The sequence below is a fragment of the Lissotriton vulgaris genome, chromosome 7, assembly GCF_964263255.1.
Source record: "Lissotriton vulgaris chromosome 7, aLisVul1.2, whole genome shotgun sequence".
Taxonomy (NCBI): domain Eukaryota; kingdom Metazoa; phylum Chordata; class Amphibia; order Caudata; family Salamandridae; genus Lissotriton; species Lissotriton vulgaris.
Genome location: NC_141695.1, coordinates 1,546,759,582 through 1,546,779,807, shown reverse-complemented (window position 1 = coordinate 1,546,779,807; position 20,226 = coordinate 1,546,759,582). Strand labels below are relative to the sequence as shown.

The 20,226-nt window shown below is 42.6% G+C and overlaps 1 protein-coding gene across 3 annotated transcripts in view; it reads right to left on the bottom strand.

Moving 5' to 3' along the window:
• Positions 1-1,842: 1,842 nt before the first annotated feature.
• The window catches only part of LOC147705978 (protein-glutamine gamma-glutamyltransferase 6-like), a 322,464-nt gene continuing 304,080 nt past the window's right edge, over positions 1,843-20,226 (bottom strand). For all 3 annotated transcript variants that reach the window (XM_086932438.1, XM_086932437.1, XM_086932439.1), the window contains exons 12-13: positions 8,955-9,088; positions 1,843-2,480 (exon numbers count right to left, since the gene is read on the bottom strand). In XM_086932438.1, the coding sequence (XP_086788564.1) occupies positions 2,330-2,480; positions 8,955-9,088 (285 nt within the window). In that variant the 3' untranslated portion in view covers positions 1,843-2,329. The remainder of the gene's footprint in view (positions 2,481-8,954; positions 9,089-20,226) is intronic.

Here is a 20,226-nt window from a genome sequence, read left to right as displayed (position 1 = left end):
GATTTACAGAGTTCAAGCTGTCGTGCGCCACACTCTGAAAGCAGTAGGATTTGACTGACAAACTATTTCAATATTTGCTAAACATGTATTCTCTTCACAAAAAGTGCACCGGCACTTTGCCACAAATGATGAAATACCACTTTTGTCCACAGAACACATTTGTTTATTTGCTACTGATTGTCTAAAGGACTGTAAGAATAGTCTAAAAATCAAGCACTGCTAAATAAACATTTATTTTACAGTAAAAATCCACAGCTGAATGGGCGCACCTATATTTGTTTGCATTATATTCTTTGTAGTAGCATCAGATCCTGATGCAAATCTCACCAGTGATCCGGAAAGCGTAGGTTCCTGCTGCAGGTATTTCTTGTAAAAGTGTAATTATTGCTACGCAAGAATGCAACATAAATAAATTATATATAATTGTTAGTTAACACATCATTTACTACAAAGATTCATAGGCTTCATTTAGAAAAACCTTTAAGGTTTTATACTGTTTTCAGTAAAGAAGATTAAAGATATGTGCCATTGCCTTACATTGTAACAGGTGTTTTCCGAGATTACTTGAATGGAGCTTGGAAAAGGCAGGCCTAACAAAGGTCAGGCAAAGGTGTATTGATTAATTAATGGTACTTGAGTGAGGCAAATAACTCAGGGCCATATCATCAAGAAAGGGCAATAAATTATCGCCGCTTTTATTTGCAGGAAACTGCAGCTAAAGCCGCGATAATGGGCTTGATAATATGCCCTTGTGAATTCCCATAAAGGCCCAGGTTAACACCATACCCTGGGCTTCTATCGGAAATTAACAAGGGCATATTATCAAGCCCATTATCGCCACTTTAGCGGCAGTTTCCTGCCGATAAAAGCGGCGATAATGTCTTGCCCTTTCTTGATAATCTGGCCCTCAGTCTGTTATATTATTAAAACCTATGCTTTATATTTTTTGCATACTTTTCTAGACAATTCACACCCTTAGTCATCAAGAAACTACATGTTATGCTACAGAAGGCTGGAGAAAGTTGGTTTGTCAAGGGAGAGAAGTTAGTTACAACAAATTGAATGACCATTTCAACCAAGGAAGCATGAGTAAATGTACAAGGCACAGTAACACCATATGCAGGCCGATTATCGGCCTTTTGGGGGGAAATTCACCTGACTAAAATCAGAGGACCAGGAGTACTCCTTAAAATCTATGACTGTTTCAGATTTCCAGAAGCACTTTTGTGGATTTCATGCAAAGAAGTAATCAATTTCAATGGTAGGATAAAAATACCATAGTGGATATCCAACTTTGTTAGCAATAAGCACTAATGAGATAAACACCTGGCCTAGGGGAGTCATTCTTACAATCATTTTCAACTTCACATTTTTACCTGGATGGAATAGTGGCACCACCCTATGCCTGCTGGGTGAATTACAGGCATGCCTTTATTTTAGGTTCATGTGATATCAATACAATACCCGCCAGAGGTGTTGGCATTGTGAATGCTTGTTTTAAAAGTGCTCTTTTGAATCTGACTCAAGGACTCAATTGTTTTTGCAGCTTTTAGTTGACCACAGTAGTTTGGCACAGTAAATGTTTTCTATTTGGTACTGCCTCCTAAAGGGATGCCTTTTAATGCTTACATTTTTTTTAACATAACCATATCATAATTATTCTTAGCAATTGAGGATTATAATGCAATATACAAATTGTAATGTTTGTATGTCGTGGTCTTAAAACCAAATCATATTTTCAGGAAGTTGGGCTATACGTTTCTTTCTCTTCTCTTTGATTTCTAAGGTGAATTAGGCTGCTTAATGTAAAAATAAGAGACATCTTAATACACTTTCTTTTTAGGATGACAAGCAATTGATTGTTGTTATTGCTTAACTAGCTATACCTCATACAAAGAAAAAAAACTTAGTAGATACTAAAAACATATACAATCATACAAACTCTGCAGGTAAACAAGCATTTAAAACAGTTGAAAACAAGAAAAGGAATCGACCAACAAGTGCATATGCACCAGGCTCTTATATAAGCCCAGTGAATGGTCTTCCACACTTTTAACGGGAAATCTGAAATAGCACACCTCACAATGGAATCACGAATAGAATACAGCAACATTATAAACATGAAACATTAGTTATTATCAACACATTCTCTTCCCTGAAAGAATTAGTCCTTAGCCATGTCATATTATGAAGTAAACAAAAATCTGTTCTCACTGCATGCACAAAAAAACCTGCAAAATACATAAAATGTAATAGACTCAGGCTGCAGGGGGAGCATAAGCTACATGCTTACATTACACATATTGGGACACCTGGCAAAGGTAAATTATTATGCATTTATCACCTTAACATCCTGGAACCCCTTAATGTCTGAAAACCTTTTTGAAGTGAAAACTAATAGCAGTTTTCGATTGCCTTTTCGAGAAGGGGTGATCTCAAACACGATACTGGTGGTCTCCCTGGGCTTCAGGGCCGGCACCCTATAAAAAAAGAGGGTACAGGAAACACTGTAATTTAAGCCACCATTGGATATTAATTTTACATCTGAGAGAAGAGGAAATAAAAAAGACAGTTGAAGTCAGTGCAAACGAAGCAAGATGGTAAATGACGGAGAACAAGAACTACTATCCGAGACATCCACAGTATGACCGATACAATAGTTGAACATATAGGAATGTTTCCCAGAATATAATGAATCATGCATTAAGTTATGATGTTATTTGTTATTTTGTTAATAAAACATGTGATAAGTTATATATGTAGCCCACCGGGCGAGGCTGTCATACATACACAATAACATTTGTTATGAAAAAAATGTACAGAGTACAACAATAAAATATAATAAATGAAAACAGTGTTCAAGCACCATGTGACAGAGAGACAGGGTTAGAATTTCTTGGGCTCATATTTTTGTTTGGCAAGATCAAACCTTAAAAATACTGATGCCCCAAATTCAGTAGTTATAGGCTGTGGAACTACCACACTAGTCTGTGTTCCACATCTCAGAGTAGACGATACAAAGATAATACTGTGTGTGTGTTTCAGTGATCAGCTGGTCTGATCTTTGAATGTTATTGATTTTCCATGCATTTTGGCAGGAATTGTGCAGAGAAAAACCTGTGGTGTCCATCTTAGAATTCCGGTTCAGATGGAAAAACCAGTCTGAAACAAGAATAGACTTGTGGGAAATTGGCCATTTGTAAAGGTCCATCTAACCTAAGACTGACAAAGGGATATAGTACCAGCATCTAAAATCATCTTCAATTATTTGTTTTAAAGTGGCACTAAGTGATGCCAAAGCATGTATCTGATCAGGATTATAGGAAACAAGTATCCACAACTAGAAAATCCTGTCACTGAATGTTATGTTGAAGTGGGATTTGTGTATTGAACAATGAAGTCTCGTTTTTGAATAATTTGAATTACTAATGTCACTCTCACCTTATGATTGATGCAAATGCGTAAATTATTTTGAAAAGCTTCTGGAAGTACTTCCTTCCTGGCCCTTAAATAGGGCAACACCATTAGCTTAATACTTCAATAGCATCTTTGTTAGTGGGTCCCAGAAAAAAAGGAACATAAAGCTACATCTAAGGAAATGAAATCTCTCCACCTTTATTGCAATTAGTACAGTGATGGAGTTAAAGAGGTATTGAACTCTTCATTTAGAGTTGGTAGAAAGTATTTATTTTCGAAGAGAGGGCCTCAGATACCTCTGATCTCTGCAGTGCTTTAGTCACCACCAGTGCAAGAATTGGAAAACAATTGCTCTGGGGAGCCATAAAATGTTGGTCAAGTCGTGGAAGAGGATAGTGGTGGGGTCACGAGGGGCAGAGCTTGAAAAGCTGAATCTGGAAATCAACATATAAACTTATTTTAAAAAACAGTTGCTGCAAAGAAGTTGGCAACAAGGACAAATGTGACTGCAAATCTATCTTACTTTAACTAATTGGTCACAAACAGGCAGCATTAAAAATATCTTACAGGGTTAAGACAGCTGCTGTAGAGATCTTTGTGTGCCCAGCAATTTGTAGGGGATTATAATAGCAGTAAGATAACTCTGATAGTTAATGCAGTTCTAGGAGAGTTCTGGGTTTTGTCAAATCACAGTTTTGACTCAAAGTAGCATAGAGAATGAATGTGCTTGCTGCAGCAAACACCGTGCTACATGCAGATCACAGATTTGTATTTTTGTAGATAGGTAAATGGGCTATTGCTTTTGACACTAACGGCCACATGCATCATTGTTGCCGTTTGCGATATCTTAATTGCAAAAATTAAGGAATCGCAATTAAGAAATCGCAAACGGTTATGCACCAAGAAATCACAATTTTTTTTGCGATTTCTTAAAATTCCTTAATTGCGATTCACAATTTGCGAATCGCAATTAAGGAATCCCTTCCCATTGATTCCTATGGGCCTAGAGGCCCATAGGAATGAATGGGAAGTCATTCTCAATTTGCGATTAGCAATTTGCGAATCGCAAATTGAGAATGCAATTTCAAGGGTGCAGGGGGGGGTCCAAAGGACACCCCCCTGCACCCCTGAAATATAACTTTAAGTGCATTTTTCACACACACACATGCCCCAAGGGCAAGTTTTCGCAAATTACCATGAAGGTCAACTTTATGGTAATTTACCTCTCCCTATTTGCGAATTTTCAAATTGAAAATGTTCTTGCATTGCATTTAACAAACCGCAAATTGCGATTTCTTAAATGCAATCGCAATTTTGGAAATCGCAACATGATTGCGATTTCTAAAATTGCGAAAAACATGATGCATCCCAATTTTGTCAATTGCATTCGCAAACGGCCGAAATTTGCGACTCGCACCGTTTGCGAATGCAAATGACAATGATGCATGTGCCCGCACGATCATTTTGTTACTTTGAGTCAGAAGTTGCAAATCCCTTTAGTGATCTATTTACCAGTATCATGGAGTTGCAAGCAAACTATGTGATGGGTTTAGATCCTTATTGTTCTTTTTATCTCTCTATCTGTTGCTTTTCTAAGAATGCAAAGAAGGACTCCTCTGGGAATACAAGTCCTATTGGTACAGACAACCCAAGCACTGCACTACTATTATATCCTGACTTTGTGGTTATCCTGTCGTTCACTCTTAACATAATGTACAGATATCTGGACAATATGAGATTCCAACCCCTTTTACTTCTTATAGTCTTAAGTAACATTTCCAGTACACTGATTTTCATACTTCTATTATTTATTGTATCTCTGAGTAATATTAAGCAAGAAATATGTATCTCCATAAAGTGATGCATATAGGTCATTACACCCATACATGCTTCCTGTACTTACCTGTTGGTACATTTTTAGTAAGCCTGGAATAACACCTAATAAAGAACACATTTGTGGTCTATCCCAAGGTTTTTTTAACCATCAAACCAGATCATAGCATTATCCAGAAAATATAAATATCTAAGAACTTCCCCAGGTCATCCCCAGCCTGAGGTTGAGTCCGCTCTGGTAGTACCATCTTACTAGGGTGGGACGAGGTGGCAAATGATGAAGCATTGCACATTACGTGAGTGAGCCACCCTCGTTCAATTCTTGGAATTGCCTAGTAACTGTTTCAAAAGCACTCTGACACCCCACACAGTGACAAGTAACGCTAGAAAAGAACTAAATAAAAAATAGATTAATAGGTGCCATTTAATTCTTTATTAGTGTAATTACTCACACACAAAGATAAATGTTGCAATCTTACAGTGCATGCACCTGTTTTACATAGGAGGTTGAACAAACTTAAATACCTGCTTCAAAGTCATTCTAGTTTTTTTTAAAGTGTTTGTGAAGCGATAAGTTGCATGTCTTTGTTTGTTTCCATTGCCTTGGCATCCAGATGTTAGAAGGCCTCCAAAAATCTACTTGCTCACTCGCTAAGGCGAGTTATATTTTATCAATGCAAGCTATTTTTAGGGCCTACTGGCCCATTAAGAGAGTTCCGGCTGGAAAATAATGGATGTTCTGTTCCTTCGAAAAGAGAATGAGCAAGGAAGATGCATTTTAATCTTATTTTTATCTTGTCATATTTGCTGTGTGTTCAAAGACAGAGGGCAAATGTCATCTTATTTATTTCTTACAAATTGCTGCTTGTTTTATCCTCGAAATTGTTTTTTCTTTCTCTTATAGCTAAGTTAGAGAATTATGTAATGTGGACTACCTTACAGTCATGCTTGTAAACAGGAAGTGTAAAACGAATGTCAGATGAATGTCAGTTTTTTTTATCTAACCCAACATTTAAATAGCTTGTAAATGAAAAGCACAAATATTTCAAAATATATCAGCAGTTAGGAAAGCACTTTTTTGTAATTCAGAAGTATGATGGAGAAAAAGATATGAATAGGATCAACACAAATCAGAACACTTAACTTGGGGATGGGCAACGATAAATATCTGTTGAATCCAGATTTCTGGGCTGGGTCTGCCTCTTCGGCTACTAGCTCCCATGCCTCAACTCCCCTAAATCCAGGATTTAAGCGGTCTCCCCGACGTCAGAGCCTCATATCTGAACGACTTACATCAAGGAAGGACGCAGAAGAGACCTGTGTCGGCAACAACAGGAATTTGCCCACAGCACTAAAGCAAAACAGGCATACTTGTCTTGTCCTTAGCTGAAACTCCGGACTCCTTTGCAGAGGGACTCATTTGGAAGCCTGAAGCACCCACATATTCCCTTGGACTAGTAGTACTAGTCCCATGGAAACAGAAGGTAAAATAATGCTAAGGATCCAAACATTTGTTGGCCAGGGGTCCCTCGGAGGGATCGCCCAAATCCAGATGGTCTAGTACATTGTGAGAACTGTAGTCCTGCCTCCCACAAAGGTACAAGCAGCTAATGCGTCCCCCCAGACCACCCTATATCGAAGTTACTTTTTGCACTACTTACCGTTGACAAGGCTTGTTGGTCACCAGCCTAGGAATTGACCCCTTCATTCGACCCTGCAGTAAGATGGAACTCGATCTGACCTGCGACCGATGTTAGCAACTACTCCGTTGTCCTTTTTTCATCTTTTCCCATCACAGCACCATTTCAGCGGTAAAAGTAGCTCTTCCATGGCTCCACGTACCACGGACAGCCAGGACAACCCTGCACTTGGGCGCCACAGACCAGGTAAAATTGAACGGACTGTCGTGGCTTAGTCCTGGGGCCTGCATCACCTTTGCCCTGCAAGGGTATAAAGCAACTTGACCTGCAAGTCACCAATTTTCACTAGTGGTTTTCCCTATTGACCACAATGTTAACTTTTCACTGTTGTATTATGCATTGATATTCTATTACTTCTGAAATCTATAACTTTGGTTATATGTAAGCTATTCTGTTTATTTTGGTGTCTAAATTAAGAACACATACACTCTATTTTTAAAAATTGGTGTTGGATTTCTCTCAAGTTGTGTCAATTAATTATTGTTCACGTTGGTACTCTGAAAAATACTTAACATATGTTTCTGTAGTAAAGCCTGACTGCTCTTTGCCAATCTATCAGGACTAAGCTAAGGAATTATGAGTGTGAATCCAAAGGTTTATCTTTGGGGTATTGTGATACAATTACATGGTAAGGACTAACCCCAACACCACATAATACTCCACTTAACTACAGGTTCCCGGTAGGATGATGTAGGCTGTTAGGGACGGATGCCTTTGAAAGAGGATATCTCACAGAGACCTTTGCAGGAAATTTGAGGTGAAAATGTTCTTTTGAAAGAAAGAGACATTCCCAAACCCTAACAACCCCCTACCCTACCCCTTGTAAACAAGGTAGTCAACTTTTATGTGAATGAAATTCCAGCCCCTTCTGGTATCCCCATATAGAATTATACACAGAAATAACTCAGCAAGTCTCTGGAGTGGTAATGAGAGGATGAAGGTCATAGGGTCAGGGGGAGCTGGTTTTACTGCTTGCACTGTGCGGTTGAGGAAACGGGTGCAAAAAGTTAACAACAAAGCCACTGCTGATGTCAAATGAAGGTGTTGCAGCATCAAGTAAAGGTGGTGGGTGCCGGATTGCCCACCAGCAAGGCTTTGCAGCGGTAAGCTCAGAAGAAAGGTATTTCTACGCCCGGAGGAAAATGGTAGCCGCCTGTAACTTCCTGGAGGAAAGAACGACATTTCCCACAATGCACTGGACCCTCTACTTTTGAGCAATTCCTCAGAGAGCCCGAACGCCAGCAATTTCTTGGTTCTGGTATATTGTTTTTACCTGCAGTGCCACTAGTCCAGGGAAGTCTGGAGTTGCCCGTGGCTCTCAAAAGAGTCCCTCTGCCTGGGGAACTAGTCTTTGGTCAGAGACAAGCCGCATTCATGCAGTTCCAGGAAGTTGCCACATGCGCAGAGTATCAAGCCTTTGTTTTGGGCATCCCCTGTTGTCGCAGCAACAGACTTCTTGTTCAGTAGTCCCCTGGCATTAGACTTCCTCTCGCCTCACACACAATTCAATCTGAGGCCTGACCCACATACTCGGTCACCAACAATGAAAGATGGCAGATACCCAGGCCTCCTATTAACTATGAATGCAGCTGATTGGCTGTTAGGGCTTTTCATAGTCTCTGCCCTAAGTGAAAGGACTGCTTAAAAAGTAGCAGACTACCATCTAAATCAGTAGGGTTGGCAAATATGTAAGTAGCTCATTAGAGTCCAAACAGCTCAATTCTTAAAACTAGGGGTTCGCCTTGACTCACTTGAAAAGACCTTATGACAAGCAAACTGTAATTCTGTTTATCTGTCTGCTACCATCAGTACTAAAATACAATCATTGATTATTGATAATAATTTCATTCTGACTTTGGCTGTATGACTACTTAGCATAAGCACAGCTAAAGAGTACACTGTACAATATATTTTATTAATAATCTCCCTTTTTCATAAAAACAATAGTCCGCACCCAAGCAACCCTATCTAAGGTCCCATAGCAGAAAAATAAGTTTTACTCACGGTTTCTTCAGTTGTCCGTTAACCAGGCCGCTTCCTTCCACCAGAAGCAGTCCATCTGCCACCGACACTGGAAGAGGATTGGTCAAGGTTACCTCCACCTGAACTGGTTCATTCACCACAGCTTTGCCATGTACCTTTTAGGGAGAATTAGATCATGTATCAGTTTTATTTTATGTGATCAAAAGGGTTATTCATAAAGCAAGCAGAGTATAGAAACCTTAACACAAAGAAATCAGGAAACAGGATATGATTCACATTTTCAGCAGTTACCCAATGGATCAGCTTTTTAAACTTATTTAAATCTTGTTAGAGCCTCTGTACCCTGGGAAAGTGGTACTGTCAGTAAGAATACTCAGTAGGAGGATCTACAAGGGTCGATAAAAGGCCGTACTCTTGGTTAGCGATTGATTACCTCTGTGGGGTCACTGTTGCCACTTTGCAAGTATAGTTCATTAATTTGTTTATTTCATGAATATCATGACTTCCCTCATTTTCCCTGTATGAACAGCGATCTGTTAGGGAGCTATTTTTGCATTTTTATTTGAATGGTTTTAATTTGTCCAACCAAATATGAGCAACTCTACCTAGATCTTCCTTGGGTGGTGTCTTCTTCATTTGTGTTATAGACTGCAATGCAGAAGAAGAAGAATTAGTGCAAAAGATGCCTAAATGGCACAGAAAAGACCTGACCAACGGTGCTGCATGGATCATTCATTCTACCTTGATTGCACATAGGGCCAGCGCTGCCACCAGCCCTGACTCTGCCATCCAACTTGAGTGCTCACCAACTTATAAAGCAGAATGTGTAACAACACAAGTAAAAAGTCCAGTCGTTATGGGAGGATACAAATGCAGACAAGGCGGAACCAAGAAGGGACTACTAAGCCTATTCACAAATGTAAAGCAAAGATTTTGCAAGGACAGTAATAGGAGCTCATTGAAAAGATGGGCGAAGCTTCTATAGTATACCTCAATACAGCATGCCTCGCAGCGCATGCACTGCCCTGGTTCGACCTTAAAATGGGACTCAGCAGTGCATACCTCACCACTCTAGTTCTAAATATGTCAACAAATCGATTAGAACTCTTAGCCATGACATCATACTCAGATTCAAAGAAACTTTATTCGATCCATTTAAAAATGCAGATCATAAAAGTACAAATCAATAAAAACATTTATAATCGAATCAGTTTGGACATAATTCCTAATTTAATTCTTAATGCCAAACATGTTAAAAAGACAACTAAGTCTGAAATTTCATTTCATAAAAACTAATTATAGATATCCGTATTACAATTGGATTAATAAAACAAGGTAGCCAATTCATCAATATTCATAAGGCATGTGCAAAACAGTTTTCCTTCTCCTTAGGCATGCCAATAAAAAGTAGCTACTGAAAAGCATACAAATGGATCATAGAGTTTCTTTAAAAAGCATAATGCCGGACAACATTGGTTAAAATTCATTTTCTTTAAAATTGGGCATGAAAATCTGGTACGTTCATTTTTATAAAACCTACAAAAAAGAGTATTTGAAAGTCCGACTGCTCTGAGCCACAGTCACAGGGGCAAGGTACCAAATCTCTTCGTAGGAAAACCTAGCATGAGAGGGATTAGGTTCAATCGGAATCTAAGCAAGAAAAATCTGAGCTGCGAGTTTCTTATATGGTCTAAATATGAGAAACCCCCAGATGACATTCCAGGACTGTGACCTTAGAATAATTTACACTTTGGCGCTCATAAATCAATTTTTCTAAGAGTATAGACCTCAATTTTCCCTTTGTTATTGTATTGCACAAGTTCGGGTTAACAAAACGCTTTTCCAATCCTAGTGTCATCAGTAATGATCTAACACATAAAGGGCAGGAAATTTTACAAGTATTGTCTAGGTTTATACAATTTTTAATTATGACTTTAGTCAGGTTCACTATGTCCCTGCACCAGATCGAGTGCCAGAGGAGTACCGAGACAAACTTAATGTTGTCCATCAGGTACAGGTTTTCTAGTTCATGATGGTAACTGTAATTTGAATATGAAATAGGATGGCATACAGCGTCTTATAAAATCTGTCCTCCAAGGATTGGAGTTGGGTTGCCGTAGCCGTTCCCCATACCCCAGCACCGAAAGTTGCTGCTGTTACTATCTTCGCTTGGTGTAATTTCCTTATTGTCAATAATGGTTTCACAGGCTGAGTAAACGCTGGTGTGGTCTCCCAATATCGTTAGGAAACAACAGGAGATTTGAGACAACTCACAGGAGGGGTTGTTTTCTTCGTTTTTAATTTTGTACCTCACGGCCGGTAGGAGTCACCTTGGCCTTGTGGGGTCGTGAAGAATGGTGTGTCCAGCATTGATGCAGTGGCTAAACAATTATTGCCCTGAAGAAATTGCCGATAGTATAGAAGGCAATGAAACATGTTTGCGTGTGGTGTGTGGTTATACAAGTATTAGCCACTCCCAGCTTTTTAACCAGATAGGCTGCACAAAGGAATAGAATAAAGGTCTCATATACGTGCAGTTTCCTATCTTTTTGTATTACACTGTCTGTTTTGTGTGTGTGTTTCACACTATTTTTTCCACTGCACTTTATTTGCACATGCACATCTATGTTTTGTTTGGACACATTCCTTTAAAAGCTTGATGATTGCCGATGATGAGAACAGGGCAACACTGGTGAGTACCTACCAGGTTCCCCGTTGGTGGTTCGCCCGTGAGGGGTCATCCCGCTTTCTCACATTTTTTCACAAGACACATTGTTGTGTGCTGTCCATTAATCATGACTGTCCGGCAAGGGATGGAGGCTTTTTAAATGTGGCATGGTAACGGTGTACTCTCTACCCCATGAACCTCTAAGATAGGGGAGATAGTTGTAAATAATTGCAACGTGTTGTACATTTGTCAAAGAAATAAAAAACACTGCCTAAGTGGACCAGGTCATTGTAGTTTGAATGAATAATGGTTTAGACCCTAATCTTTTTGCAAAGGTTCAGATTGCTGCCATACCTCGCTCCATTACCATCACCCTTCTGTTCACCATAGGTACCCATGACTGTTTTTAATCTCCAGTTTCTGTGGGCCTATTATAAAATTCAGGGACCTTTTTGCGGATGGAGTCCCTGTAGCAAGGACAAAGGACTTTGATTAGTTTACCTTCAAGCCCAGAGAAGACATGAATATGACATAGGCTGTTATTAACCGTTGAAAGGCCAGCCCTGTTCTTGCGATTAAAACAGCATCATCGGCGTATGCTAAAATAGGTATGGGAGTGGGGCCAAATTTAGGAACGCCTGGGGTTACTCCTAGAAGAGCTGCTTCAACTCCATTGGTGTATACAGAAAATAAGAAAGGGGCAAGGACACAGCCCTGCGTAACTCCTCTTTCTATCTTAAATGTGCATGTCAACTCTCCCTCTTTCCCATATCTAACACGAGCAGTGGCTGTGGAGCACATTTGTCGGCTTAAGCAGATTATTGTTGAGTCCACCCGTAACACCTCCATTAATTCCTGAAGCTTTGAATAAATAACACAATCAAACACCTGGCTTAAATCCCTAAATGCCCAAAAATCTGGCTGAACTTTGCTCTAGTATATTTTCCAGTAATTCATGATAGATTGAGGCACTGTTCTATGGTGCCTCTACTGGACTGAAATCCATACTGTGTTTGCATGGGAATATTCTTTTTGGCTGCCCACTCCTCCAACCTATTTAATAGTAAACGCCCCATGAGTTTTGCTGTGGCGTCTAATAATGAAATCAGCCTATAATTCTGGGGGTTATCCTCAGGGCCCTTTTTATGAATCGGAACAATACACTGGTTTTCCAGGAATCTAGTGGAGTGGTTTTTGCTATGACATTGAGTCATGACACTGTCACACTTAATGCACCTCACTGAAAAATTAAAGCAATACCAATTTCACTCTGAATGGAACACTTGCAGCCACAGACTGCCTTATTGGTTCTCATCAATGAGGTGCACTATGAGTATAGCATAACCAGCCCAGGGACATTTGTCTGTAGGCACCCATTACACTTAGGGCATCATATGGAGAAAAATAACCAGTTTTTAATAACTGTATTGATTTAACAAATAAACATTCCTATATTGGGCTTTTTGGCTACTATTATACTCTCTAGGAGATTTATGGTTGAACGTGGTGAATGAATAGTTTGGTATGCTATTGTGGGTTCCCAAAGGGAATTTATTTTAGACCTAAGCTCCAGGATGCCCAGAGTTTCAGCACATGTACATCTACAGTTTCAGCTCCGACAACCCTAAATATGATGGACAACAGCTCCTTAAACTTCAAGATCAAAGAATCTCAAATTTGATGCTTCGATCTTCAAGAAGCCCAGATGTCTAAAATCTAACTACAGACACGTTTAAACTCCCATAAGCCTGATTTCCAAAGCATAAACACCTGCTGCATCAGGCTGCGAGAACAGTGGCTTCAGCAAAATAAAAGTGAATAATTTTTTAACTGTCCTTTTAAAGCCATGTCAATTATCGTTATGCTGCGGCATTCACTTCAAAACTAACCAACAGCAAAACCGTATCCGGGGTGCTTAAAATATTGGCACGTATATATAGCAGTGCAAATAACTGACAGCTTCCACTGTGTTTAGATGTCTGGCAAGTGACTGCGGCAGTAGCTGTGTGCACTGGTTGACTGGCTAGTTGTGACCCCTTTCATCCCTACCAGTTTCATGGAATCGGTTCAGTAAGGGACACACATGGTCATACAAGCCTGTATATATTTATGAATGAACAGTTGCTTTTTATATAGTGCACAGTACTCTAAGAGTGTCCTGGTGCTGGGCATGAGAGAGCTAATGTTGAGATCAGAGAAGGACTTTGGAATTAAAGTTGAAATAGATAGGTTTTGAGAGATTTCTTAAAAATCACCTCATCCCTAATGGATCTGACTAGGAGCAGCATCTGATTCCAGATCTTCACAGCCAGAACCACAAAAGAGCCCCCCCCCCCCCCCTGCCCACGCCTGTAACTTTCTTCGAAAGCGGGGGACAGGTATCAGGCGTGCATTACTTGAACGCAACGCCCTACCTGGACTGTACTCGAGAATCCTCTTGTTCAAGGATTGGGGCCTTGAGTTGTGTAAAGCTTGATGAGCTATTGTTAAAGCCTTAAGCATGATTCTCTTACGGACTGGCAGCCAGTGCAGCAGCTCTGAAAAATGGGACACCGAAGAATGTTTAGACAATTTGTACAGTATTTTTTATCACCTGGAGATGTTGTAATAGATAGTGCGGAATTCCCAAGTACAATACATTGATGTAATCCAGCCTAGAGAGAATCAGCGCTCTCACCACTCTTATCTGGGAATCAAGTGGAAGAAAGTTCAGGAATTTATTGAGCATTCTTAAAATCCAGATCCAGGATTTCACCACCGCCACAATCTGGGCTTTGAAGGAGAGCTGAGTGTCAAACATTACACCAATATTTTCCGCCACCTCTGTAGGAGAGGCTGGTGGAGTGTTGCTGCTAGGCCATGCCCCTAGCAGCTACACTCCGCCCTTTGTATATCATTTACAAATGGACTACAATCTTATTTCAGCCAGTTGTGGAGTTCCCAATCTGTCAAAGAGGGGGTACCACAAAATGGGAATGTAGCAGTTGCTACTAGTGTTACAATTGAGATGACGTCTAAAGAGGACCAGTTTTAGGCTATTTAAGGTGCTCAAATATTTTAAATCCACTATCCACAGAAATTGGAAATATCATTTTAGGATATGTTGGACTACAGTGTCATAGAAGAACAGTGTTAGACATGGAAAGAAGCACACTAAACCAAGGTGAAACAATGGGCAGGGCTACAAGTGGAGGAGTGTGGCTCAATGCTTAGAGCGGCAGACCTTGATGCAGAACGCTGGCCAGGGACCAGGGTTCGATTCCTGCCTCGGCGGGTGTCGGGCTTAAATTCCTCTGACCGGATATTCTCGCCTCAGTGCCGATTCTAAGCATGGGTCCCACGCTGCAACTCTGGGCAATAGCTTGCTTAGTCTCCACAAAGTCCCCCGATACACAAGGGATGCCTGGTTTCACCATGGGATGCCCAGGAGTGGACACCCCACAAGGAAAAGCCAGGAGGGGTTCCCTTGTGGTAGGAGTACAAGCGCCGGGATGCCTCCGGGTCACTGTTCGCGCTATACAAATACGCCACATTTACATTTACATGGTCAAGGTGACCCACCATTTATAAGCAGCCACGGTGAAATGCACTCCTATGATTTCACTCCTACATTAATAATGACCCATCGCAATACGGCTGCTTAACTCAAAGCTATATTATGAAAACGTATTAGAAGCCGTAAAGTATACAAGTAAAAGGCACTTTTATCAATAATCGCATGGGCTATGGGGGATGTGTGAAACTGTGTTTCAAATAAAATGTCATAAATATTTAGCTTTTCAAGTGAAATGTGGTTTGCAATAATCTTGTGTCACTTTTTTTAACCAAACGTGTATCTCATATGAAAAAGTAAGTTAGTATACCAGTAGGAGACTGGTTTGCACAGAAAATCTCTCAGTGCAACATTTTTTGTGCAAACCAATCTCCTACTAATATTGTGTGAACCCTTTTTATGTGAGCAATTAGTTCAGGCACATTTCTACGAAATTGCCTAAAGTTAAATGCCGAGACATTTTGTGAATTTCATGTTGCGCGAACATCAGCAACTTTGAAAATTCAATTCGCACAATTGAAATGTTGTACAGCCCTAGTATAACTGCTTCATAGTCTTTCACAGTACCACCCCTTCGCAGCAGAGCTGCTCTAACATGCAGTGATGGTACCAACTCTGTGTGGGCTGCTATACGAGCAATGAGGGAGTCCTATTACTTCTCAGCAAAGCTGTTGTGTTCTTAGAGGGACAGTGCCAGAATCACAAGTTACTTACCTTCTGTAACGATATATCTGTAATAAACATTAGTTAGTTATAGATTCCTTACCTTAGAATTATCCCAGGTGTCAGACTGGATCCAGAACGTTTTTTCATCTGCAGTAACTCTGCGCGTCGGAAGGTGGCATTGGTCAGCTCCGCGTTCGTCGTTGGCGTCGTGTCGCTGGGATGATGTTGTGGTAGACGCCGCCCTCATGTGCTGACGTCAGTTCTGTAGATGACGTTCCGCACCAGAAACACAGAGCCATGCAAGACACTGACCACTGGTGCACAAAACTAGGGCCCTGAAAGGATATCCTTAACCCTAGAAATCAGTTTGCAGAAGGGGGAGGATGGGTGGGGCGGTAAGGAATCTATAACTAACTAATGTTTCTTACAGATATATAGTTACTGAAGGTAAGTAACTTGTTGATCTGAAAGAAAAACGTAAGTTATAGATTCCTTACCTTAGACTAGATACCCCAGCAATACCTACCCCGGAGGTGGGTCTGCGCATCGAGATCACACCAGAAAGTCCTGGAGAACAGAATGGCCAAAGAATCTGTCTCTCCGGACTTGGCTTTCCAGGCAGTAATGTTTCGTAAAGGTGTGCAACGAAGCCCACGTAGCTGCCTGACAGATGTTGTTCAGAGGAACGCCTCATCCCAGAGCAGTGGTCGCTGCCGTCGCCCTGGTGGAATGGGCGCGCAGCCCCACTGGAGGCTCCTTGTTCGCTAGAGAATAGCATGCTTTTATACACAAAACAACCCATCGGGAGATAGTCCGCTTGTGTGCGGCCTGACCTTTCTTGGCACCCACGTATCCAACAAAGAGCTGGTCATCCACCTGGAACTGTTTGGTGCGATCCAGATAAAAGGAAAGCGCACATTTTGGGTCCAGAGTCAGACGGTGGAGCCTCACTTCCTCTTTCGAAGGATGCGGAGGCGGAAAGAAGGTGGGCAAAGTGATGGTCTGCCCGATGTGAAAGGCAGTGACAACCTTGGGCAGGAAGGATGGACGAGTCCTGAGAACAACCTTGTCCGGATGGACAGAACGGAAAGGAGGTTTAGATGAAAGAGCCTGGAGCTCACTCACTCTTCTGCCAGATGTAATGGCCACCAAGAATGCAGTTTTAAGCATCAGATGTCTGAAAGGACAATTGTGAAGCGGCTAAAAGGGAGCGCACAGTAAATAAGTTAAAACTAGATTCAAGTCCCACTGAGGAATAACGAAAAGAATAGGGGGAAAGAGATGAGTTATGCCTTTCAAGAAACGATTGACAACTGGGAACTTGAAAAGAGAAGGCTGATCTGGAAGCCGAAGGAAGGCGGAGATGGTAGAGAGATAGCCCTTGATAGTTCCCATAGCAAAGCCCTGCTGGGCCAAAGAAAGGAGGAACAGGAACACATCAGAAAGAGGGGCGGAGAGGGGAGCCACATACTTTGCTGTGCACCATACCACAAAATTGTTCCACCAACAGGCATCATGTCTTAGTGGAGGGACACCTGGCTGCCAAGATTACATCGCAGACTTCGGGAGGCAAGTCAAACAACGTCAACTGCCACTATTCAATCTCTACACAAGGAGGTGGAGGCTGGACAGGTTCGGGTCAGCGACAGTCCCCTGTTGCTGTGCCGGAAGATCCTCCCAAAGAGGCAGACAGGTCTGAGGATCGATGGCCATGTTGAGCAGCTCAGGATACCAGACTCTTCGTACCCAATCCAGAGCCACAAGGATGACTTGAGTCCAGTCGCACTTGATCTTCTTCAGCACTCTGTGCAGAAGTGGTATAGGCAGAAAGGCGTACAACACTACGCAACTCCACTTGTGACGAAAAGCGTCGCCTAGTGAGTGCCGCCTTGGAAATTTCAGCGCACAGAATTGCTGACATTGCGTGTTCCCTTCGGTGGTGAATAGATCTAACTAAGGCTCTCCCCACTGTCAAAAGAGACCTTGCAACACCTCCGAGTTAAGACGCCATTCATGATCCATCATGCACCTGCGGCTGAGTTCGTCGGCCCTGGCGTTCAGAGAACCTGCCAGGTGTTGAACAACCAGGGATATGCCCTGATTTTCCAGCCATGTCCAGAGGCGAAGGGTTCCTGACATGGGGTCCACGACCCCACCCCATCCTGTTTGTTGCAGTGCCACATGTCGGTTGTGTTGTCCGTGTACAACTGCACAACTCTTCCCCGGACAGAGGGAAGAAATGCCTTGAGTGCAAGGCGTATCACCCGGAGCTCCAGAAGGTTGATTTGAAGCCTATTCTCCGCTGGAGACCAGAGGCCTCTGATCGCTGCTTCCACCATGTGGCCGTCCCATTCCAGAAGGGATGCGTCCATCTCCACTGTGTGTTCTGGTTGGGGAAGAGAGAGGGATTCGCCTTTGACTCAATCCTGGTTCGTGAGCCACCACTGCAATTGTTGTGCAGTGCCCTCCGAGATCTGGACAAAATCAGACAGATTCCCCTGATGCTGTGCCCACTGGAACTTCAGGTCCCAGTACAGAGCCCACATATGCCACCTGACATGATCGACCAGCAGGAAGCAGGAGGCCATGAGGCCCAGCAGCCTCAGGGTCATTCTGACTAAAACCCGGGATAGTGGCTGAAAGATCGGAATAATAGCCTGAATATCCCGGACTCGCTCTTCGGAAGGATAGACCCGAAACTGCTTTGTGTCCAGAACTGTTCTTATAAGAAGGAGCTTCTGGGAGGGAATCAGGTGTGACTTTGGCACATTGATGGAGAACCCCAGCGAATGTCGGAGGTCGGCAATTGTCTGAAGGTGGGAGGAGACTTCCTAGGGTGAGCCTACCTTTAACAACCGTCAAGATAGGGGAAGACTGAAACCACTGATCTGCACAGATGAGCTGAGACCACCGCCATCACTTTCGTGAATACCCAAGGGGTGCTGGTAAGGCCAAAGGGGAGCACGGTAAACTGAAAACGCAAGTAATGCTGTTGGGTCGGCAGGATGGGGATGTGAAAATTAAGCCTGGGCGGTGAACTCCGTTCCGCTCGTGGAGTTTGCAGAGTTTCCTGCACTCCGCGTTACGCAGTGTTTTTTTCCTCGCTCGCGTTCATCAACGCCAAGTTGGCGAGCGCAAGTGAGGAAAACCAAACTCCCGGCGAGATTTTTCCTCGTTTGTGATCGGCAACATTAAGTTGGCGAGTGCAGGCGTGGAAAATAAACATCCTGGTGAGATTTCTCAACGCAGGGTGATCAGGTTTCTCATTGCGAGTGGTGGCATATGCTCGCGACCACTCGCAATGAGAAACTGCTTGTTCGCGTTGAGAAAGATGCTGCTCGAGTAAAAATCTACTCGAGCGGCAGAAAAGAGAAAGAAGGGACCGCTTGCGCTGTGCAAGGTGCCGTTTGCAATGATTGCACAGTGCGGACAAGCATCCGCACTATGCAATCACAGCAAATTGCATTTTTCTATGGAACTCCGCTGCCTGCGGAGCTCTACGTAGTGCGACAGAGGTTTTTTTTGCACTGCGCGTAGTGCAACTCATCGAACTCTGCCAAGGGTTAGTGAAAATAGGCATCCTGCAAGTCCAACGCTACCAACCAGTCTTCCGGGTCGAGGGCAGACAACATCAACATCTTGAATTTCTCCTTCCGGAGGTAGCGGCTGACGTTACTGAGATCCAAGATAGGACGGCGGCCCTTGTCCATCTTGGAAACCAGAAAGTAGTGGGAATAACAACCACAACCTACTTCTGGGACAGAAATGCGCTCTATGGCTCACTTGGCCAATAGAACAATAACTTCCTGCTGGAGAAGGGCCATGTGATCCTCCGATATGTGGTGGTATTGCGGTGGCATGGCTGCAGGGGTAGCCTCGAAGGGGAGGGAGTAGCACCTTCGGACTATCTGCAAAACCCACCTGTCCGACGTGATGGTGCGCCAGTGGGTAAGGTGATGGCGAATCCTGCCACACACTGGCGTTTGATGGGCCTGAAATGTTGGACTAGGAAGGTCTGGAGGCTGCTGCAGAGGCGGTTGTTCCCACGTCCCCGACCGTGTGAATGTCGGGTAACTTGCTGTGGTCTGTGGCTTTGGGCGGGACGTAGTGGGGCACCCCTTCAGTAGCCACAAAAGGGGCTAAAAACAGACTGCGCTGGGCGACTGAAGAGGCCAAAAGACTTGGCCGTAGCCCACGAGTCCTTGAAATGCTCTAAAGCAATGTCTGCTTTGTCAGTGAAAAGGCGACAGCATCAAAGGGCATGTCCATGAGGGTATTCTGGAGATCCCCAGAAAAGTCAGGCGGAGCATCGAAAAGCTACCAACGTGGAAATAGTCCTATCCAGAGAGTCGGCGGCATCCAGCTCACAACGGATGGTAAACTTCGCCATATACCTCCCGGCGACA